The sequence below is a fragment of the Eleginops maclovinus genome, chromosome 9 (assembly GCF_036324505.1).
Source record: "Eleginops maclovinus isolate JMC-PN-2008 ecotype Puerto Natales chromosome 9, JC_Emac_rtc_rv5, whole genome shotgun sequence".
Classification (NCBI taxonomy): domain Eukaryota; kingdom Metazoa; phylum Chordata; class Actinopteri; order Perciformes; family Eleginopidae; genus Eleginops; species Eleginops maclovinus.
Window position 1 is genome coordinate 13,389,214 of NC_086357.1, and position 13,304 is coordinate 13,402,517.

Below are 13,304 nucleotides of genomic sequence, written 5' to 3' on the forward strand. Positions count from 1 at the left end.
CAATACACAGTTATCCCCTTGCGTTGAAGGAATATGATAGATTTTCATCATAAAGTTGGTGTTCAGGGATTAATAGCTTTGTTGACTACGCAGTTTGAATGCCTGACCTCACTTAGAAAATAGCTTTAGCTCTTTTAATCAATGTTAACTTCACTTGATGTTCAATGCTTTATTAGCAAGAGTTATGTATTGCCACCAATGATCAAGATACCACAGGGTGAGTCAGAAAAAAACCTGCTCATCAAGGCGAGTTAAGCAGATTGAGGTTAGAGTGGGACAAAAAAAAAAAATATTTGTCATGACTCTTTGGGGATTTCCACAGCAGCTATATACCATTACAGAAAACATTGTAAGGACAGGTGCAGTGACCTGTGGTTTATCAGACATGCCTCAAACAGTGCACTTATTATTCAAAACATGAAAATATGTTTGTTCACAGAACAATTGTTTTGATCTGTGCTATACTGACATCACATATTGAACATGAGATTCTCTAAAATGGAGATGGCAAAATGGAGACAGCAGCTGTTAATTAATGTGAGTCATACATTGTGGTTTCGATCATGTTCAACTATTCTTAGGGGGGAAAATATAGTCACATAGTAATGAAACAATGAATAAAAGCTATGCTTTTGTTATGAGACTGGATTCACTCAAAGCATTTGGATTTATTTATGTTGAAAAATTGTTGGATAACAAAATAGAATATAAAAGTTGCAGAGATGTTATTTAGACCACAAAGCACATGAATAATAGAGCTTTAGCTCCCTCTGTTGACAAAATGTAGAGCAACAGTTGGGACTATCATCTGCTTCAGCCTGGAGACTAGTGCTCCCAGAGACAGACGCTCACGCAGTATATTAGTTTTAATGCTAAACTAACTGCTTCCAATGCTATGGAGAGAGATTTAAGAAAGTATTTAATATTAAATTAAAACTGATCAGAATGAGACTGAATCCACTCAATATTTGACTTTTCTTTGGCTATAACCTTCTGCTTGTTAAGTATTCACTTAATATTCAATTGCAGAGATGAATAAAACACATACACATTTAATTTAAACAAACATCACTTTATTTTAGTTAGCAAAAGTTACATAAAAAGAGAAGATAATACAATTATTTACAGGTTTTGAGTGTAATGCTTCCAAAACTTTAAAAAAACACAATACGATAAACTGGGATTTTTTTTAAAGAAACAACAGCCTGCAACATGCAACAATCTACTGCTATATTTAATAAGGGAGAATAATTATTTTAAAATAAATCACCCGTATTCTGGATACTTAAAGATTAAAAATAATATGTTTGTTTATTAACATACTCACACTTGTCCATCTTCTCATTGGTCCTCTGGCTGGTTAGCTGAACACGCTTTGAATAACTGCACTCGTGTCAAGTTGGCAGCCATCCTTCAGTTATCACAGTACTGTACCTTCGATGGGGACAGCATCAGCACTGTGATAACTGAACCAGGGCAGCCTGAAAACTCTAGCAGTCTGTGGCTTCTTCGTGTGTTGTTTCTTCATCATTTCATTCTTACAATATAAATACTGAACATACAATAGATAATATAAGAACAGAATAATCGAGTTGTAGGGAAATGCAACCTTACAACCCTTCTCTGTGAATACAAATGGTTTTTTTTTTACATCCTTTCCATCAGTGATTAGCAGCACAGTATATTTTATATGATACAAATTCAATAACATCTTTGAGGATACAATAATACCACTACAACATGTTTTTACAAAGTAGAGTGAAAAACCTAAACTACTTTCCATAGTTTCATAATAGGAACATTAAAAACAGTCACTATGCAGGATAATATAATCCTGATTATCCAGGATTCCTTTATTCATGAACAGAGATATCGGTTCATCAGTGAGACTTGCAAGTTAATGGAGAAAGCTATTTTGCCCTTAAATCAGGACTGATACATGATGTTGTATTTTACACAAGAATTTGGTCTTTTGGGGTAAATGCAATATTTGCAAAACAGTTAATTTGGTCTGCAAAAACAGATTCTGATGTTCATTATATGATGAAACCTATAACTGCAAAGGTGGGACAGTCATGAAAGGACAACCCTGCACATGCAATGTGTACCCTATGACCTACTGGCTGTGAATCTGTGAATAAAACAACATGTACAGCTTGCTTTTATGTATTTAACACGCTAGCGTCTAGTTATTTCGTAACTATTTCCATGTGAAAATATTGTCATTATTTCTTTGTTTCCACTGGTACGCAGAGGGCTCGTTAATTTTTCATCTCATAAAATAACTACGGGTACGAAAACTTTTTTCCGAGCCTCTTTCCTGCTAAGACCAGATCGAGACAAACTACAGTATATTATTAATACCAACCACAAGGCCGAGTGACGTCAGACTTGTTATGATTCCTCTCGTGGGCTCCGCCCCCCTCGGCGCAAGCAGCCTCTCGTGCAGTCCCGTGGCGTCTCTGGCCGACGTAGCGTCTCCTCCTCCTCGCCAGTCCGCCCTCCGCACTTCATGTAAACAACTCCATTATCCCCGCTGCTCAGGGCCCTGTCCAAAACATTTTCATGTCAGAAACGCAAAGCAACATGTGCCAATAACTAAACATGTACAAAAATATTGGTAGGGAGGGAATGCTCCGTTTGCCTGTAACAAGAGACCCCGTGAAGACAGTGCGTCCATATTGCATAAACCCCCAATGTAAATACCGGAGGAATGACTTGTAAACTGCTTACCGTAAAGGTAACAGTCAGTGTTTCGGATAAAAGGCTATAAACAACTTATGTTTGACGACAAGAGCGAGGGCTGAATTAAGCGCTTTGTTGCTGTTTTGTACAAATAAACAAAAGTTGGCGAAATACAAACAAAACCGTTATGAATGTCATTACATATATATATAAAAAAAAGCATACCTGCTCTACCTAGGCTTTTTAAAACGCGACTAAATACTAAATATAAGTGCAATGTTCGTATTGAATTGTGTGCAGCCAAACGTTAACGCCCAGCATTGCATACACACCCCTTTCTGGCCAAAAACAAACTGCATGCTCTAAGATTCAAATACAATCCTTTATTGATAATTACATTTAGTACATACTAAATATATAACATATATTTGACTCACTTACCTGGCATTTTCCCGTTTAACTCCCCGTGTTTACATGAATATTTTTTATGACGCAGCAAGAGCACACAGTGCAACGTGAGTGTCGCCATTTTTTGTTGTTTTGAATTCTCTAAAGCCATGTGACAAAAAAAATGATCGTGTTAAAAAAAAGCAGGCTTCTCGGTGTGAAGACAAAAACTAGTTTCTCTAAACGTGAGGCTAAAAGAGGTTAATCTTCCGAGTTGTTTGTCTGCTGGATTAGTCTGGGTAGTCTGACAGTAGACTGAAGGCTGTGCGCAACATCTGACAGCTCCGGTATGGCTCGCAACAAGTATCCGCCCGTCCGCAAATGTTGCGCGGAATGACAGCGACTCATGTGCTTTTCTGCAACCGCTGCCAGCATTGGAAACTTTGACAAATAACAACCCTATTAACCATAATAATGAACAAATAAAGCTATGATGTTAGAGAAATACTGTCAACAAGTGGTGAAATCCAAGAATAACCCACTTTTTTAGATATTTGTAACTTTTGTAATTTATTGATTGAAGATCTTAATATCCAAACATCAAATTTACTTTGAATATTTGAAACGGTTGGATAGGTCATATTTTATATTTATTTCCATTGTGAAATATATAATGTTATGGATTTGAGAAATTGACAGTCGTGCACTTTTTCTGACCCTGTATAAATAAGTGGCAATTGGTTTGTCTCTTTAAAATATTTCTTCAAGCTGGAACATGCATTACAATTGTGATAATCTGATTTCCCAGTTGCAATTGCAAATCAAAATAACTATGATTAAGGCTTCCCAAACAAACGTCTAGACAGATTTGGTCTTAACCTTCTGCACAGCAATGCAATCCCTTATAGTTTGATAAACTGTTTATGTTGCTGTGAAATTAATTGGCTATGCAATTTTTATTTTTATTTATTTTATTTGGTGTGTCTTTAGTGTTATGTTTTCGAAAGCATACGTATTTCTAGTTATGAGTTAGAATTATGAAAAATGCTTTCTTCCTCGTATATCTATTATTAGCCATAATTCGATGCAATACAATACATTGTAAACTATTTGAGGGATTATAAGATTTTCACAGTTGTTGTTCTTGTTGTTGTACATTAGATTACAATTAATTACAAAGTCCTTAAAAACTACAGTTACCAGTTTACCCGGCAGTTCCTGCGAATCAGTCATCCGCATTTTTACTGGATGATGTGCGCAGAAAAATAGGGCGTTGGGGAGACTCCCCCATTCATTCGCAGACAAAAGTCTCTCTCCATAAAGACGGAGGCGGGTGTAATGTATCCTTAAAGGACCTGCAAGAAAAAAGGAAAAGGGCGTTTTAACTTGAGCCGAGCAGGATAGATCCAATGTGCGCATTTAGTCTGTAACCGCAAATAACTGCAGGGTCAAGAGAAACGGTGAAATTTATGTTGGCAAGACAAGTTTAGAAGCACCCCAGGCTTTTGACCTGTTTGATCGCTCATGCGCGCAACTCACAGGAGTTTTTTTTTCAAATTTACTTCCTACTTTCGCGCACGCAGAGGACAACCTACATTTTTTGCATCCCAGAGGTTTTACAGTTAGGCTACACAGGAAGACATGGCCAAGTTATTCCGAGCTGCTATCATGGGTCCTCCAGGATCAGGGAAAGGAACGATATGCAAGAGGATTGCGCAAAGCTTTGACCTGCAATATCTCTCCAGTGGCCACTATCTCCGAGAGAGCATAGCGGCAAATACAGGTATGATGCTTCTGCCAGTTTACTGGAGCCCAGTCGCAAATACTGGTGTGTCAACAGGAAAATAAAGTCTGTGATTTTATGCTGCATTTGTGAATCTTAATCTTACCGTGCGCATTTTCCACAGTTGTTTTCTAGCAACCCATTTGACAAATTAACTTTACAATCCAAGCCAGAACATGGCTTGGACTAAACAACTTGGTGAAAATGCCCCACATCCACAATGACTCAGTATTCACTCCGGATAAACACTCATCAAGATTTTATCACAATCTTTCCCCAACCATGCACTTTAACCATTAATTGTGTGTCTTTAAAATTCCTTATTATAGTTTCCCGACTGATTACTAAATTAGAATTTAGTGCAGAGAGCTTGCTTGAAAACGTGTGTGCTGCTTTGTTCCCATGCCATTAGTGAAACGTTGAGTTAAAGTTGTGACTTGCTCTGTCATATGACAAAGTCTTTTTGCTTCTAATAGTTTCAGGATTTATAAAAATATGAGTTCAAAATGTGTGTTTGTTTAAATAATCAACAGATGCAGAAAGTTACAGAATGGAGTTTGCAGTGAGAGTTTTAACCAGATGTTTGTTGTGTATCAAGGCTTGGGTATATTCAACAGGCCCTGTCCTGGCTTGTTTTTGAAATTTAAGAGCAGAAAGCATCTTTACCTGTTTGTTGTGTATCAGAGGCAGGTGTGCTGGTGAGGAGCTACGTAGAAAGAAGCATGATGGTGCCTGACCATGTGATGACCAGACTGATGCTGCCCAGACTGGAACAGCTGATTGGCCAAAGCTGGCTGCTGGACGGTATGACATATTTTTATAGTTATTAAACACTCAGAGTGCATTGTTTGTACTATATTCTAGTGATGCGTTTTAGTACACCAGCATGATGTATAATATAGCAGCATTCATCCTTTGCCTCGATCTTTGGGATACATTCTTCCTTGATGCAGCATTTTGGCCAGTAATAACTGTGAGCCACTCCTTAAATTTGATTGGCTGCCCCAAGTGCCACCCACATAATCTCTAGACTGATAAACATGTGAGCTCACTTAAACTGTACATCTAAGAATATACTTTTAAGTGCTTTGTGAATAGCAACATAGTTTAAAGAAATAACATGGCAGAAAGCTCCTGTTCTGTCTTCACCCTAGCTCTGAAGCAGTTTGATATAATAAAACAGCTCAGGCAAGAAGTTCCTACCCCTCTGCATGCTTAGAAACATACCCCCTAAAGGTGCCAAATGTGTTACATCCTTTACTCTGAGGAGTAAGTGAAAAAATATGCTCTACATTATCCTGCATCTGTGGGTGATTAATACCCCGAGGTACTGAATCCAGTACCAGCAGGTCTCTGCATACTCTACACTGTTATTCAATTGACAGCAGTTATCAGATTCAAATCAAAGATCAAACTTACAAGATTATCGCCAATATCAGGAGGATGCAAACGCTTTCCTGAACTGTATTCCCAGTTTCTCAATTTATAATTTATTCACATTGAGTGCCAAGTGATCTTTAATTCAACATTAGTCAGTCAATAAAATAACAGGTTTGTCTTTTGTCAATTCTTGTGTATGTGTTACGTAATTATTCACTTTTTGCAATGGTTTTACGAAAATAATAAGTATTCATCAAATGTCCTCAGAGGTGTGTTAGCTCACGAATGTATAAGAAACCTTTCTCCTTGTTATCTGAGAACATTTAGTTTTAGCAATAGTAACAGAGATGATGACATACTTAGCGGATCATTGTCTTTTTCAAGTTAAATATTATCTTTTATCTCCAAGTGAGATGCCAAACATTGTGTGTTCGAACCTTGAAACTTTAACAGCAAACAATACTTGTTTTAGGCAAAAGAGAAGGGCAAACCCCCCCCCCCCCCCCCACACACACACACACACACGCAAAGGACTAGATTTATTTCACATATGAGATAGACTGAGATAAACCGCATGCTGCCCAACTAACTAACATTTATGCGTGTACGTTTTTAATTGGTGCCTTCCTGTAAATCATTTGTGAGCAGCATGATGTTCTGGTGGTTAGAGAGATATTTAACAGCTAGTTATTGACCAGCCAAAAACAATGGAACATACAGAGCGATTGCCAGTTTCCACTCTACCGCATAAGGAACCAATAAACAAAAGAAAGGCCCAAACATATTTATACCAAAGCATACTAAAACTAAAAAAGAGAGAGAAAATGGACCTTAAAACTAAATGACCTATATTTACAGTAAGCATGGTATGTTGCATGGTAAGCATGCTGATTGATCCTTGAGCAAGACCTTGAATTCCAGCCAATACCTCTGGTGCTGAATTTCCTCATAGAGATCATAGTAATGTAATCTAATAATTCCTAGTGTAATCTACAAGTTTCCTAACAAAACTGGACATATAGTAAGACTAAAATATTCTATTTCTTGTTCTGCTTTTGTTCACTTTTGCTAATGTTTTTATTCACAAGCATTGAGGATTTAGGGATGGAAATGTTGTTCTGTTGGTCGAGATATGTTATCACAACTATAATATGGTTATACTATTTTGTCAAATCAAGTCTGAAATTGTTCATGCATCACAGCAGCAACTATTGGAAGGATTACCATTACACATGGTCAAAGTTTTCGCTGAACCAATAACTGGAGATCGATTGGCACACACTGTATACAGAAATGTATGTTTATTATTCCTGGGTCGTCCACTCAGCAATTAATTTCCAGGCTCCTCTAGTCCGTATGTTAAAGTGTACTTGGGCACAATTTTGATATTTTGTGTGAGAGTGTGAGAATGAGATTTCTGATGAGCAGTATGGCATCTTATATGGCAGCTCTGCCATCAGTGTCTGAAGGTGTGTGTCAATGGTTAGAAGTTGCCGTGTGGAGAAGAAGCTCTGAGTGCATGTGGTCGATGAGAAACGCTCTATATAAATGAAAGTATGTTGAAGTGCAGTAGCATGCCATGTCACTGAATGAGCATGCACAATACCAGAAACCTGAAACTGGCTAACCTTAATGGAATGCAGCCTTGATTAATGTTATTAATTTCCCCTGTGTTTTTTCCTGCTTTAGCAATTGAAAATGCCTCCTTCGAAAATAGTCCTATCTGGTTCAAACATTCATGAATTGTAATAACATTGGTGACGTACTTACTTTTTCACTAGCACTACTATCCGGTCAAACTTTCAACTTTATGACCAAAACCCTTTAAAACCAATGACATTCCCAATCACAGCTATACTTTGGGTTTGATGCTAATTAAAAGATGTCAGCATGCCAACAAGCTTAATTGGGTAAACATTCTGCTAAACATCAACATTTGTTTGCATTTAGCTCAAAGCACCATTTTTCCTTAGCACTGCGCTGTAAACTCTTTTCTTGTTATTGCCTGGTTATGGTTCATACACTATGTAATGAGAGCATTGTTACTTTACAGTAAGTTCATTCACATGTACACAATCTGGTTACTGTGTAAAAACCTGTGTCATGGCTACAGACTATGTCAATGGTGTCACAGTTTGTCAAGGATCGATAAGGACCCAAGTGCAGCATATTTAACAAGGGGAGGCAGGTATTTAAAACGAAAGCCAGTTTTAATAAAAAAATAAAAGCTGTTAAAAACAAAACACAAACAAGTAAGGATAACAAAAGGTAAGGAACAAACAAACTGGTAAGTCAAGGGAGCAGGAAGGCAGGACAGACTGGGGATTAACAGGAGCAAGGGAAAGACAACCGTATCAATGACGACAAAGCACACAAAGGGAACACAAGACTAAATACAGAGGAGGGTAATCACAAGACAAGACACAGCTGGGAAGGGGAAGTGAAACACAGGGGCAACAGGTGAGCACAATTAGACAATCAGACAGGAGGGAAACTAAAGACAGGAAGTAAGACAAGACAAGATGCATTACAACATAAAACAGTAAACTATAAATACAGAAACTGAGATCCTAACAAATGGAAAGCTGGAGACGACTTTCATCTACGTTTAGTTGCTGTCAGCTCTTTTATTAGCAATCATTGAAACAGGAAATACACTATATGAAACTGTGAGATGGCCCTTTATTCCTTAACTTATTGACTGGCAATGACAATCACAACTTCAAAAAAAAACATACCCTGTAAATCTTAAATGAAGTGGAAAGTAAAGTAAAATAATCAAAAGAACACATATCAGCTTGTAACACTGAACTTTTTCTGGTCTCTCACATTCCCTGTTGGTGCTTTGTACTCTGTCTAGGCTTTCCCCGGACTCTGTCCCAGGCACGAGCCCTGAACAGTTTGTGCCAGCTGGACCTGGTCATCAGCCTGAATATCCCCTATGAGACTCTGAGGGAGAGACTGAGTGACCGCTGGGTGCATGCAGCCAGTGGCCGAGTCTACAACATGGGGTTTAACCCGCCACGAGTCAAGGTCTCAAAAGTGACACAGTGCTTCAAATATTCTGCTCTGATTTTACTTTCCCCACACATATTGTTTCTGTGTGGTTTGAAGCTGATAGTCATGAATGTCGAGTTTCAGCAGGGTGAAAGCTTGTCGAGTTTAGAGATTTAAACCAGATGAAGTACAATCTCCCAATTAACTACCAATCAATACTCCTGCTGTCTGTTATTTAACTTTACAAGTTTTCTTGTCACGTTCACTCAATTGAATATTTTTCAACAACAATAGTATTGTTACCTTTCTTTACTAAAGTCTGTAGATATAATATTTTATGACCTATAAAGCAAGTTAACAGAGCTCATCACAGACATTATAACTAAGGAACAATAAAAATACTAACAACAGCATGTAAAACATTCTTAACAATCATGCACTTGTCCATTGTACAGTGGAACACTGTCTATTAGCTTTAAGTGTTTATACTGAAGGGGATATTTAAATAAGTTGTTAACATAAATGATTGTTTGTGAAGTCTGAAAGCTAAAACTTTTACATGTCAGATTTTGGTGCCTGACAGTAAATGCCATTTGTTGCATACAACTTGTTTTGCAATGATTGCCTCACTACAAAGGGCATGCGATAAAGTGGTTTTGCTGCAAGTTTATTTTTAAACAGAATGCAGAAATGAAACAAGATGAGGAAAAAAAAAAGAGAGGAATTTGAAACGTAGATACTGCAGTAATAATACGCAATAGTACCTGATGTTGGCAACATTTTTGCATTAAACAATGGCTTAAAAGATCAAGGCGCACGGAGCAGCTTGGAAAAATTCCATGGCCAATAATGATCTTATGTACTTGATATCTTTATAATACATTCACCCAAAGCATTGTTGTATTGATGCAGTTGTGAATGTTGATACTGCACTGTCCAATCTCCTTTGCTGTAAGAATTTGAAAGATCTGGAGTTTACCTTTGCTGCATTGTTGAACCTTGTGTTACATATCTCAGGGTAAGGATGACGTCACTGGTGAGCCCCTTATTCAGCACGATGACGACAAACCAAAAGCCCTGCTGAGCAGACTGAGACACTACAAAGATGTGGCAAAGCCTGTCATGGACTTATACAAGTCAGTGAATACGAAACTCTTTTTAGTGGTGAATGACTTACATGTTGTTAGATGTCCTATGTTGCACATTGGAAATCAAAACCAGATGTCAAACAAAAACAAAACATGGAGGTAATGAAATGGATTGTGTGAATTTTGTAGTTTCTCCCAAACAATTTCACAGTTTTGGATTGTCTTGAAAATGTGCAGGCTAATAAACTATATTCTGCCATTCATTCAAAATCAATATTTGCATTTTACACATCCTTCCTTCTTATTTGTTGTCTTATTTCTTTGCTCAGGTCACAGGGAATCCTTCACTCTGTTTCCGGTACAGAGACAGACAGGATTTGGCCTTATATCAATTCCCTCCTCAGTGCAAAGATGCACATACAGCCGTCAGGTGCCTTCCAAACCCAGACACCCCCATGAATGAATGGAACACAGGGGTAAACATCAAGAGGCTGCCTCAAGTAGCGATGTGATGTTTCAACAAGCTGGCCTCAGACTTCAGGTTCCTTAATTTTGAGGTTTAGAGGCAGATAAGGACTCTGATCAAAACTGTAGTCATTCAATATGTTTGTGATTCAAATTCATTTTCTCTTAAATTAATGGTTTTTTTTTAGCTTTATTGCTTGGGTTGATTTTCTGCATCATAGTGAAATGTTCAAATCCTTCAAGGCAATATGCAACAATACACTTTGAATTAAAAATAATGGGTAGCTGTGGTGACACTATAGGTTAAGAGAGCAAGAAAACTAATTCATAGATTTAGAAGAGTAGGATTCCCTTCATTAAAGCTCACCATTATCAAGATTGTATCTGCAACAATAGAGGAGTAGGGTAGAATATTGAAATATGGACCAACACATCACAGTCCAACATTAAATATGCTATAGTGAACACTAAAAAAGGATTATGAACATTTGAAAACTTTAATGATTGCAAACAAATGGAATATTACTTATAAATAATCTGTTTCCATTACAGATTTGAATGATTACACTTTAAACAAACGTTTAATATTAAGGCAACCATGATGGCATTGTCGCCTCTTTGATTATAGTCATCATTTTGGAAAGGATCCCTTCAACTTATTTTCCAAAGGCAACTGACTTGTGAGTTTTAGTATTCATTTAACTATATAGACATCACAAAAAAAAGGAAATTAAATCTCACCTTAGCTTTAATTGACTCACTGACTCACATCACATATACATAGTGTTGCATCAAAAGCCAAAATCAATTCTAAACACCCATTCAATTAATCAATTTTGGCTAAAAAGTTTGAGAGTGTGAAATAAGCTGTAATATATGCAATAATCCTGCAAAACCATGTTTCATTGTTTGGCTTGTTCCGCACAGTATTTTTAGAATATACGTGAAACGTGCACTGTATAAACTGCTTTTCTTTACTTTTGTACTGAAATGCTGCACAATATTATGCAACCTGCATCTGATAACATGCAGGACAATCTACTGGGCTGGTGCTGGACTTGTCAAAGATTCAAGAAGCGCTCAACTTCATACTCTGTGGCTGGGATGAAGACCAATGCACAGAATATAGAGCCCCCTTAATGCTGTTACATTTCCTTAAACATTTGGTTGCCTTGAGATTTTATTTTTCAAAATGTCCGACTTATTGTTTAGACAAATGTTATGTTTGCAATGGCTTGAGAACGTAAAGATGTTGCTGGGTCAAGCTTAAGGTCACTTTTTGGGAAGTATCATGTATGTAAAGGTTTTACTTCTCAGATTGTTTGAATGTATACATCACTGTTACAGGGTAAAGAACATGTAACTGTAGAATTGTGTCTACCTAAACAGTAGCATCTGATGCACCATATGAAGTTGACTTAAGCACAGTAGTGACTAACTTGTGCAATAAAGACCAGCAACTAAGTTGTTAGTTTATTTTCCAGACAGAAATTAGCAACTGAATTCAGTATAAAGCCACAGTCCCAAATGTAGTATGCCGATACACATCTTTGTCATATTTCTAGAGGCAAATGTTGCCTTTTTTAAATGTTTTTTGGTGGCGTCTTTTGTTTTTTAGGGTCTAAAAATAATCGGTTTTGTAAGTAGATTGAAAACATTTGATGTGGGATACCAAAGATACGTAAAACAAAAAAAAACACTATACAAATATTTAGCTTGAGTTACTGTGGGAAAATATGTCTTTGATAAAGCGGGATGGCTTATTATGCCAGTCTGTGTTTTGGTTTGTACAGTGAGGGGGAAGTGTAAAAAATGGTTGTGCGACTACACCCCCAGTGCTGTTGTGCAATATGGATTAAGGGCTTTTTTCCTTTCATATTTTCAAACCATGTTGTCCAAACATGTTACATTCTTAAAAAACAATAAAAATATTTCCTCAAAGCTGCTGTCATGTACAGTATGTGTGTGTACAGTTGCTACTTAATCATGTACTTTAACTATTTGTATGCAACATAATTTGTCTTTTGTCATTTACTGCATCCTCATTTTTGGCAACCTGTAGGACGATCCACTAATTAAGTAGGGTGTGAACAGAGTCTTAGTAGACGCTCTCAGGATGTATTACTCACTGTGAACAATGGCTCAGTATCAAGAGGGCATGTAGGCTAACCACAGACTTGAACCTTAGGTATCAAGAAGCTCTGTGTGTTTCAAAAATAAAATAGCAAGGTATTTTTCTTTAGACATACCAAGATTATAATTTTGATATGGTCTTTCCTCGTTGAAACTACAATGTTTTTATTTCCTACTACAATAAAAGGATTGGCCCCTCCCTTCTTGCGCTCTGATCTTTCCCATCACGTGAGCAAAACAGGAAGCAGGAGTAGGGTGCAATAACTTACAATATTTAAACTAAAAATCTAGGGTGGATTTAACGCAGGTATATAAACACGCGTGCGTGTACATACGACTACGGTCTAACTGTACATCTCCTCTCGTGTCCAATACTCAGATCTGTA

General features: G+C 37.3%; 1 protein-coding gene and 1 long non-coding RNA gene across 2 annotated transcripts; one reads left to right on the forward strand and one right to left on the reverse strand.

Moving 5' to 3' along the window:
• Positions 1 to 1,051: 1,051 nt before the first annotated feature.
• LOC134869430 (uncharacterized) lies at positions 1,052 to 3,450 on the reverse strand. Its single transcript, XR_010166419.1, has 2 exons — positions 3,127 to 3,450; positions 1,052 to 2,548 (listed from the first exon to the last, which is right to left on the reverse strand). It is a non-coding gene; the product is annotated as an uncharacterized LOC134869430 (long non-coding RNA).
• An 877-nt stretch (positions 3,451 to 4,327) lies between these two features.
• On the forward strand, positions 4,328 to 12,726 carry ak4 (adenylate kinase 4). Its single transcript, XM_063891044.1, has 5 exons — positions 4,328 to 4,855; positions 5,540 to 5,659; positions 9,096 to 9,268; positions 10,250 to 10,368; positions 10,650 to 12,726. The coding sequence occupies exons 1-5, from the start codon at positions 4,714 to 4,716 to the stop codon at positions 10,777 to 10,779; spliced, it is 684 nt and encodes a 227-aa protein (XP_063747114.1). The 5' UTR covers positions 4,328 to 4,713; the 3' UTR covers positions 10,780 to 12,726.
• The last annotated feature ends 578 nt before the right edge of the window (positions 12,727 to 13,304 follow it).